At 38.6% G+C, this 10,753-nt stretch overlaps 1 protein-coding gene across 1 annotated transcript; it reads right to left on the bottom strand.

Moving 5' to 3' along the window:
- Positions 1-2,840: 2,840 nt before the first annotated feature.
- LOC103681446 (olfactory receptor 56A3-like) lies at positions 2,841-3,788 on the bottom strand. Its single transcript, XM_008711009.1, has one exon. The coding sequence runs from the start codon at positions 3,786-3,788 to the stop codon at positions 2,841-2,843; it is 948 nt and encodes a 315-aa protein (XP_008709231.1).
- Positions 3,789-10,753: the final 6,965 nt, after the last annotated feature.

Genomic DNA, 10,753 nt, shown 5'->3' with positions numbered 1-10,753 from the left:
TAACTATCACTTCTTAATTATGTGAGTACATGTTTATTCTTTTTTTATAATAATTTTTTATTATGGTATGTTAGTCACCATACAGTATATCCTTAGTTTTTGATGTAGTATTCTTAAAATAGTAGCAGACAGTGATATCTAGGAGCAGAGGAATAAAATATCCATTTATTGTTCTTCACTGTGAGATAGAGAAGACAAAGAAATGGACAGAGTTTGCTGAATGAAAGGTTAAGTAGTACAAGGATGAATCAGTCAAGGCTGAAAAACCCATATTTTGAAGAGAATATTGGTATTAGAGTATTGAGCGATTTTTCTTCCATGGTCAAAACAAGGAAACACATTTCTAAGTTGTTATGAAGCACACGAGCTAACATTTAGAAAGGATCTTCTAGAACAAATTGTTCACTGTTCTCAGGGGTAGCAGATGAGTAACGTGAAACACAATCAGACCACCTCATTTGTTCCCAAGAACCCACCCCTTTTTTGGTAGTTGTGCAAGACTTACAATTCGGACCTTTACCCTCTATCTAGTGCTTTCTTATTTTGCCAGGTATCCTACTGCCTACGGGTGCCTTATTCCATTCTTCATTCTCTCCCATCAAGAATAATATATTCCTGGAACTCATATTTATATTCTCCCTAACCAAACTTTGAGCTCTCACAGCAAAAATATTCAATCTATTTTTGTGTTTAATAGCTAACAAAGTTCCCAGGATGCAAAGTATGCTTAGAAACTATCCAGTTAATATGAAAAAAATGTTTAGATATTTAGATGGTATGTTTTCAAAACTTTTAATTATTATTACTGGATCACATAGTACAATTTTGCAATCTTTAACTCATTAGCAGAACTATGTGGGCATACCATAAATTATGACAGCTTGGATTCTAAAGATAAATGTCCAAAGCATAAATCCATTGGGGAGGAGAATTTAGGAGTCTCTTAAATATAGTGAAACACATGACTTGTTGCATGAATGAGAAATCCATGCAAAACCCCTCTCTTCCTGCAATGCTCATTTTGAGTGATCACCCAATTGCAGACCCAATTACACACCAATAGTAACATACCATCATTTAGGATTGAAATTTTTTTAAATGTTTTTTTATTACATTATGTTAGTCACCATACAGTACATCCCTGGTTTCTGATGCAAGGTTCGATGATTCATTAATTGCGTATGACACCCAGTGCACCATGCAATATGTGCCCTCCTTACTACCCATCACCGGTCTATCCCCCCCCCCCAGAAGCCCTCAGTTTGTTTCTCAGAGTCCATAGTCTCCCATGCTTCACTCCCCCTTCTGATTACCCCCCTTTCTTTATCCCTTTCTTCCCCTACTGATCATTCTAGTTCTTATGTTCCATAGATGAGAGAAATCATATGATAATTGTCTTTCTCTGCTTGACTTATTTCAGTTAGCATTATCTCCTCCAGTGCCATCCATGTTGCAGCAAATGTTGAGAACTCGTTCTTTCTGATAGCTGAGTAATATTCCATTGTATATATGGACCACAGCTTCTTTTTTTTTTTTTTAATAATGATTTTTTATGACTTATTTCACTTAGCATTATCTCCTCCAGTGCCGTCCATGTTGTAGCAAATGTTGAGAACTCGTTCTTTCTGATAGCTGAGTAATATTCCATTGTATATATGGACCACAACTTCTTAATCCAGTCATCTGTTGAAGGGCATCTCGGCTCCTTCCACGATTTAGCTATTGTGGACATTGCTGCTATGAACATTGGGGTGCATATGGCCCTTCTCTTCACTACGTCTGTATCTTTGGGGTAAATACCCAGTAGTGCAATGGCTGGATCATAGGGTAGCTCAATTTTTAACTTTTTAAGGGACCTCCACACTGTTTTCCAGAGTGGCTGTACCAACTTGCATTCCCACCAACAATGTAGGAGGGATCCCCTTTCTCCACATCCTCTCCAACAATTGTTGTTTCTTGCCTTGTCTATTTTTGCCATTCTAACTGGCGTAAGGTGGTATCTCAGTGTGGTTTTGATTTGAATTTCCTTGATGGCTAATGATTTTGAACATTTTTTCATGTGTCTGTTAGCCATTTGTATGTCTTCATTGGAAAAGTGTCTGTTCATATCTTCTGCCCATTTTTTGATTTGTTTATTTGTTTCTCGTGTATTGAGTTTGAGAAGTTCTTTGTAGATCTTGGATACCAGTCCTTTATCTGTAGCGTCATTTGCAAATATCTTCTCCCATTCCGTGGGCTGCCTCTTAGTTTTTCTGACTGTTTCCTTGGCTGTGCAGAAACTTTTAATCTTGATGAAGTCCCATAAATTCATTTTATCTTTTGTTTCTCTTGCCTTTGGGGATGTATCATGAAAAAGTTTGCTTTGGCCGATGTCGTAGAGGTTGTTGCCTATGTTGTCCTCCAGGATTGAAATTTTACTCCCATGTCTTTGGCTTCAATATGCTCCCTTCTGTGAAAATAAGAATAAGAATGCACTACACTTTACACAACTCTACCCAGAAATATCCACAATTGTATATTCATGATTGTAAAGGCATGACATATTAACGCTATATATTCCAAACCATTAATTTCTCACTTTAAAACCTGCCTCGAGGACCCCAGTATTTTGTTAAAATAGGATCGTGTATATGGGAAAAAACAGAAGAGGTCAAGGATATTGTTCAAGGAGAAGTTAGAGTAAAGGGAACTACAATGAAACTTAAGTTTTATTAAAGAAGACACAATATCCAATTTATACAGTTTGAATTATAACTCATAGATATGAATTTCAACCTACTCTGTCATTATTGATTCAAAACTCATCCTATATTAGGAATGCAGATATCCAGTTGTCCTTACTACCACACTTTCTTTAGTAATCTCTGGATTCCTTGCTTGATCTCCTGGGTTCGCACTCCATAAACAATGGGGTTGAGGGCTGAGAAGATGACATGGTGGAGAACATTGAGCAAGACTGGCACATCAGGGGAGACTTTCTCCTTCACCACAAGAGTGAGCACAAAGACCAGAAGAATGGTGCTGAAGAAGAGGATAAGGATGAAGTGAGAACCACATGTGCTTAGGGCCTTGGCCACAGCACCCTCTGCCTTGAGTCTCAGCACAGCTTGAAGGATGAGGCTGTAGGAGAGGAAGATGAGGATGAGATCGGATCCTAGCAGTGTCCAGCCTACAGCAAACTGGTAGAGGCGATTGATGGTGACATCATCACAGGAGAGCCTGGAGACAGACATATTGGCGCAGATGCAGTTCTCAATAACATTTCTCCCACAATAATTGAGTCGGGATGATAGAATGGGGATAGGCACTGTTAAAATACCATTTCTGGCCAAAATAAAAATGGCGGCCTTGGCTACAAATTGGTCCGTGATGAGGGATGGGTACCTCAGTGGGTGGCAGATAGCCACATAGCGGTCATAGGCCATGACCATGAATGTACAGGACTCCATAGAAAGGAAGCAGTTCATGATGAACATCTGGAGGAAGCAGGCATAGAAGCTGATGGACTTGAGGTTGAACCAAAAGATGGCCAGGACCTTGGGAATGACGGTGAGGCAGACAACAATGTCCAGGAGGGAGAGGAGGCTGAGTAGGTAGTACATAGGCTCATGCAGAGAGGCCTCCAGCCGAATGGTGATAAGGAGAATACTATTGGCTCCCATGGCCAGGAGGAAGAGGAGGCTGAGGGGCAGGGACAACCAGAACTTCCAGCTGGGGGACCTGACAAAACAATTCAAGAGGAAGTCTGAAACCTCAATGGAGATGTTGCCATTTTGGTGTGCTGTCATATTTTGTCATATATCTACAGCTTTCTTTTAGCGATCTGTAAAATTAGGATAAAAATTAGCTCGTGACTGAAGACACATGAATTTAGACAATTTGCTTCATTTAGGTGAAATTTGTGAATACTAGCAGGTCATCCAAAGCATGTGAATCCATCTGTCTATCCTTTGTGCTCTGCTACAGAGACATTCCTATCACTTTAAGGTGTATAGAGGACTTAGGAAATATGGTTTATTTTTACATGTTTGATTCGTTCAAGTTTTATTTTTAATAGAACTGTTATGTTTTTGGAGAATGTAAAGAGAAGAAAAAATTGCTTAAGAACTCCTTTGTGAGAGGTGAGTCTCTAAACTTGTACTTATAAGTTTCTTCCTTTTTGTTTTTTTTTAATGACCACACAGACCACCATGTGATCATTTACCTGTAACAATATGCACAGATAAGTAGTGGAACCTGGCACAAATAGGGACTCAGATAGATACATGTCCCTCGTTCTCCATGCCACCCCCATTCTGAGTTTTCAAATTGAGTTTGGTTTAATTAAACTTTAAAAAATGACACTCTGAAAATAAAGTTATTCAATTTTCATTTTGTCTAAAAAGTTTAATTCAGTAAGTATAGATTCTGGCAAATAATTGCTCCTTCCCTTATGCATCTTCATATTTTTAGTATTCTTGACTTCTGAAAGAAACAATATTAAAAGGAACTTAAGAAATTGCCCATAGGTATGTGAGAGTGATACCTGTCATTGAAGAAGATGAAGTTGATTGTTCTGATTGTAATAGTGTAAGGGTGATGAAGACTACCTTTAAAGTTCTTATCCTCTTTCTATTTTTCTTTGCATCTTCAATATAATGATCCAGTTTCTGTCTAGTAGGTCTTTGCTTTGCCTTGGTGGAGTGGCCCACAAAGTATTGGAGATACTGCAATTGCAGGAAAAAAACCTATAGAAAAATAACATCCAGTCGTTGACCAAAGGAGCTTCTCCTGTCTTAGGCACTATATTCATTTAACTCTGCCTATCTGACAATTTGTTTCATTAGATACATTCACTTTTAAGTTTGAAGCATAAAGTAATACTTCTTGCTCAGCCCAGACCTTGCTGCAATGACCCACAACATGTACGACCTCAGGCTGCCAAACTGAAATACTCCCCTAAAAACCAATTTCATTGTTTAGGTTTTGTCCTTTATCTTTGCTCATTGCATCTTCTGATCCTACTCATTGCAAAATTTTGACATTTAGGCCTTACAAGTCAGCTACCCAAACCTTACCATTTCCAAGAAGTTTTTCTACTTCAGGGGTTTCAGAGTATTCTTAGAAAGAATTAGGGATTCATTGAATGGAAGGAGTGAAAATCTGGAGGGTACAGCCACATGGAAGAAATGGGAATTCAGACATTAGTGTCCATGGGGAAGTATAGAGCAAGAAGTATGTTCTCTTTGTCTCCTGAAGAACTTTGGGATAATTATTTCTAGCACCAGGATAACATTTCTGAGTACAACTTCAGGGGATTATTTTATCTGTTCCTTCCACTCACTGGCTCTTTCTTTCTCCTCTTTTCTCTGGAATGTTCCTACTTGTTCTTTAATCTACAGTTCATCCAATAAGCTTTGAAATACCTATTCAGCCCTAGAAGTAAAGCATCTGAGACTGTGTATGTCCTTCTTCTCCTCCTCTTTCAATCTTGGATTGCAATCAGAGCTAGGCAATAGCATCACTAGGCTGAGGACCTAGAGCTAATGACTACTGGTTCCAGGTAGGGACAGGATGAAGAAGCCTAGGAAGTTGAAGGGCAATGACAAAAGCAGAGACCCTGCTGGACAAGCTTTTTCCCAGGCTGCAGGACAGGACCCCAGCATAGCAGTATGGAAGCCCTGTTTGAAGAAATGGAGGGGTCGTTAAGGACTGCCTAACTCTATAAACACACACAGATTTGTGAGTAATCTCTCCCAAATATCGTTTCAGACATCACTGAGCTGACCAACCACGGAGAGATACCTGTATGATCCTATGACCTGTGCATTATTTTCTGTTTTTGGTGGCAGTAGCTTTTAGAAATTCTTTAGATTGAGCTGAAATCTGAGGAACTACTTTCTGACTCTCACTGACCCTCAACTGTGGTCTGTGTCCTCAATTTCTGAAGTTATAGATTAAATTTAATTCCTACACCATGATTCAAGCATTTGTGGACAGATTCTTTGCCCCAGATCTCCTAAATTTTCATTTTCATAGATGAAAACCCTGTGTTTTCTAGTTGAATGTCCAGATGGTATACTTCTCCAACCCTGTCTGCCCATTAATCTCCTATGGACAAATTCCTGCTTCTCTGCATTTCTGGCACCACCCAGCAAAAGATCCTAAAAGGCAAAAAGGATTGTTTTTTTTTTAATGTTTTTTTATTATATTATGTTAGTCACCATACAGTACATCCCCGGTTTCCGATGTAAAGTTCGATGATTCATCAGTTGCGTATAACACCCAGTGCACCATGCAATACGTGCCCTCCTTAGTACCCATCACTGGTCTATCCCATTCCCCCACCCCCCCTCCCCTCTGAGGCCCTCAGTTTGTTTCTCATAATCCGTAGTCTCTCATGTTTCATTCCCCCTTCTGATTACCCCCCCTTTCTTTATCCCTTTCTTCCCCTACCGGTCTTCCTAGTTCTTATGTTCCATAGATGAGAGAAACCATATGATAAATGTCTTCCTCTGCTTGACTTATTTCACTTAGCATTATCTCCTCCAGTGTAAAAGGCAAAAAGGATTGTAAAAGAGAAGGCCTCAGAGCACAGGTTCTCACATGTGCCTCCTGACCTGAGACCGGATGCAGTCTCTATTACTCCTTTGTGAGACTAATTCATCATTACTGACTCAGGAATGGAAAGGAGCACAGATCTGACTGAAGAGAAAGGTCCCCTTCTCCCTGCCTCCCATGTTCTGGCTGATATTGGTATAGCTGCCTCTCAGCTACCCTCTACCCAGACTCACTTACAGAGGATGTGAAGCACGGGGTTCACTGACGTTGGAGCTCTGGTTAGTTCCTGAAGTATCTGTGGTAGTTATAACTGCAGAGCCTCAGGGACTTTGTCCTCTGGGAACTCTCCATCCCTAATTCTTTGGGCCCGAAAAGTCCTCCTGGAACACAAGGCAGGCAGGTATGAGAAGAAAATGATTTTCTTTCTCTCTAAAAGCAAGGAGCTCTTGTAATTCAGCCCAAGATTGACTGTGTGTTCTGTAGGCAGTTAATCTCCTGGGTGTAGGGGTGTTTACATTCACCCATCCATGTTCACACTCCTTTGTACATGCATAGTCGGTGCCTTCCACAGGTCCCATAAGCTCACTCAGTTCTTACGGGCTTCCTGCACATAATTCTTAGATAAGTAACTCCCAAACCATTCTGTTGAAAGGATTGATGTTAACTTATTATGACTTTTATGATGGCATCATAATGATAATAATGCAAGAGAGCCTTAAAAAAATATTCCTGAGTAAATGCAATCTGTTTTTCAGAGAAAAAAATCCCATAGAAAATTTGCTGTAGTGAAAGATGTTTTAAATGGATTGTATATACACCTGTATTTAGGAAACATGACTTGTTCCTCTATTTTTTACTATCATTTTGAATTTTATGTGAATTCCTCACACCCCCTCAAGTAAAGGGAGCAAGCACAATTGGTTAGTTTGTTTGTTTATTTATTTATTTTCATTAATTTTTGTGTGTAATTGACATGAAATGTTCCATTAGTTTCCGGTGTGTAACATAGTGGTTCAACAAATCTGTACATTATCCTGTAGTCACCACAAGTATACCTGCCATCGTGTCACCATACAAAGCTATTACAATACCATTGAATATATTTCCTATGGTGTACCATTGTCATCTGTGTCTTGAAAGCACTTCTTTTGCTGTGTTTTTACTTTTCTTTCTTCTGTGTATCTCAATATTGCTCCTATTTCTGCTTCCTTCAGAAAAGTGAAAACTCTAGAGTTCTTAAATTATGTCTTTCTAGTTAATCTTAAATATGCTTATTTAGTTACATGTGCTTATGGGAGAAGAGCTTGGAAATTAAATTTATACAAATGTCTTTGGGTTGTAAATCTGATGTTATTCTTTTTTTTGTGTGTGTGGGAGTGCACACAAGAGAGTGGGTGGTGGTGTGGGGTGGAGTGGAGTGGGGAGGGGAGGGCCAGAGGGAGAGAGAAGACCTTGAGCAGGCTCCACACTGGGTGTCAATAAGAGAAGCATTCAAGGATATTGACAGCAATAAGGCTGGATCTTAGGATCCTGAGATCATGATCTGAGCTGAAATCAAGTCAGACAGTTAACGGACTGAGCCACCCAGCCACCCTGATCTGATATTATTCTTTGTTTTCACTCTAAATCTTAAACATCTTTCCATGTTGCTCTGTGAAAGTCCACTTCATTCTTTTTGGCTGTTGCTCAGTTCCCATTATGTACAATTCTCTCTTTATGTAGGTAGGCAACACTCAAGTGACCTGTAATTAATTGTCACTAAAAATAATGTTGCTGTCAATATCCTTGTGTGCTTCTCTTTGTCGACCTAAAACAGGTAGATATGGAGGATTTTTTTTTCAGTTAAAACATAAAAATATTTATTTTCACTAGGAATTCTCAAATTTCTCTCTAAAATATTTAAAAATATCACTGGAAATTCCTAAAGTTTATTTATTTTTCACATTCCTTACACCATTTGATGTTTTTTTTTAAAACCTAGATGTATGTAAAGTAGTATTTTATTATTTTTAATTTGATTTTCTCCTGATAAGTGAACATTGTTCATATACTGATTAACCATTTGTGGTTTTCAAGCTGTGACTTATGTGTTGACATCCTTTACCTGCTTTTTCTATTAATTTTTGTTTTTTCTTGCATATTTGCAAAATCTCCATGCATATTTTATTTTATTATGTTTTTTCTTATTAATGTTTTGGTTTAAGTAATCTCTTCATCCAATGTATCCTCAAAATGATGACCTAAAGATCAAGAGTCCTATGCTCTATGGACTGAGCCATCCAGGTGTCCATCCCTACATATTTAAATATTAGAGCCCCATTGTTGGCTAGATATTGCTAGTATCTCCTCTAATCTGTTATATAGCTCTCCATTTTAGTGTCTGCTGTCCAGTATTCAATGGACATCTTTCAATGTGATCAAGTCAAACTCTGTTTTTCTTTCTCTTTTTTTCCCAGTTTTTAATTGAAATTCAATTTAGATAACATGTAGTGTATTATTAGTTTTGGGGGTAGAATTTAGTGATTCATCAGTTGCATATAATGCCCAGTGCTCATTACATCAAGTGCCCTCCTTAATGTCCATCACCCAGTTACCCCATCCTCCTTCCAACCTCCACTCCAGCAATCCTGCTTGTTTCCTATAGTTAAGAGTCTTTTATGGTTAGCTTCCCTCTCGGTTTTTATCTTATTTTCCCTTTCTTTCCCCTATGTTCATCTGTTTTGTTTCTTAAATTCCACATAGGAGTAAAATCACATGGTACTTGTCTTTCTCTGACTTATTTCGCTTAGCATAATACCCTCTAGTTCTATCCATGCCATTGCAAATGGCAAGATTTCATTCTTTTTTTTTTTTAAGATTTTATTTATTTGACAGAGAGAGAGACAGCCAGCAAGAGAGGGAACACAATCAGGGGGAGTGGGAGAGGAAGAAGCAGGCTCCTAGAACCCTAGGATCATGCCCTGGGCAGAAGGCAGACGCTTAATGCTGAGCCACCAGGTGCCCCAAGATTTTATTCTTTTTGATGGCTGAGTAGTATTCCATTTTATTCCAAGTAATAAACATTGGGGTGTATGTGCCCCTTCCAATCACTATCTTTGTATCCTTTGGATAAATACCTAATACTGCAGTTACTGGGTAATACGTAGCTCTATTTTTAACTATTTGAGGCACCTGCATTCTGTCTTCCAGAGTGGCTGCATCAGTTTGCATTCCCACCTGTAAGAGGATTCCCCTTTCTCCACATCCTCACCAACATCTGTTGTTTCCTGACTTGTTAGTTTTAGCCATTCTGACTGGTGTAGGGTGGTATCGTATTGTGGTTTTGATTTGTATTTCTCTGATGCCAAGTGATATTAAGCATTTTGTCATGTGTCTGTTGGTCATTTGCATGGCTTCTTTGGAGAAATGTCTGTTCATGTCTCCTGACCATTTCTTGACTGGATTATTTTTTGGGTGATAAGTTTGATAAGTTCTTTATAGATTTTGGATACTAGCCCTTTATCTTATATGTCATTTGTTAATATCTTATCCTATTTCGTAGGTTGCCTGTTAGTTTTGTTGACTGTTTCCTTTGTTGTTCAAAAGCTTTTTATCCTAATTAAGTCTCAATAGTTCATTTTTGCTTTTGTTTACCTTGCCTTTGGAGACATATCCTGCAAGAAGTTTCTGTGGCCAGGGTCAGAAAGGTTGCTGCCTGTGTTCTCCTGTAGGATTTTGATGGATTCCTGTCTCATATTTAGGTCTTTCATCCATTTTGAGTTATTTTTTGTGTAGAGTCTAAGAAAGTGGTCCAGTTTCATTCTTCTGCATGTGGCTGTCCAATTTTCCCAACACCATTTATTAAAGAGACTGTCTTTTTCCACTGAATATTCTTTCCTGCTTGTCAAAGATTAGTTGACCATCGAGTTGAGGGTCCATTTCTGGGTTCTCTAGTCTGTTCCATTGGTCCACATGTCTGTTTTTGTTCCAGTACCATGCTGTCTTGATGATTATAGCTTTGTAAAACAGCGTGAAGTCCAGAATTGTGATGCCTCCAGCTGTGGTTTTCTTTTTCAATATTCCTTTGGATCTTTAGAGTCTTTTCTGGTGTGATACAAATTTTAGGATTTTTCCAGGTCTGTGAAAAATGCTGATGGTATTTTGATAGGGATTGCATTGAATGTGAGGTTGCCTTGGGTAGCATAGACATTTTAACAATATTTGTTCTTCCAAT

The sequence above is a fragment of the Ursus maritimus genome, unplaced genomic scaffold (genome assembly GCF_017311325.1).
Source record: "Ursus maritimus isolate PB19 unplaced genomic scaffold, ASM1731132v1 scaffold_16, whole genome shotgun sequence".
In the NCBI taxonomy this organism is placed as follows: domain Eukaryota; kingdom Metazoa; phylum Chordata; class Mammalia; order Carnivora; family Ursidae; genus Ursus; species Ursus maritimus.
Note: the sequence above shows the minus strand (reverse complement) of the source record. Positions and strands in the feature narration are given on the sequence as shown.

Excerpts from the sequence above, each read along its gene's own strand:
- LOC103681446 (XM_008711009.1), bottom strand. The coding sequence starts at position 3,788 with ATGACAGCACACCAAAATGGCAACATCTCCATTGAGGTTTCAGACTTC.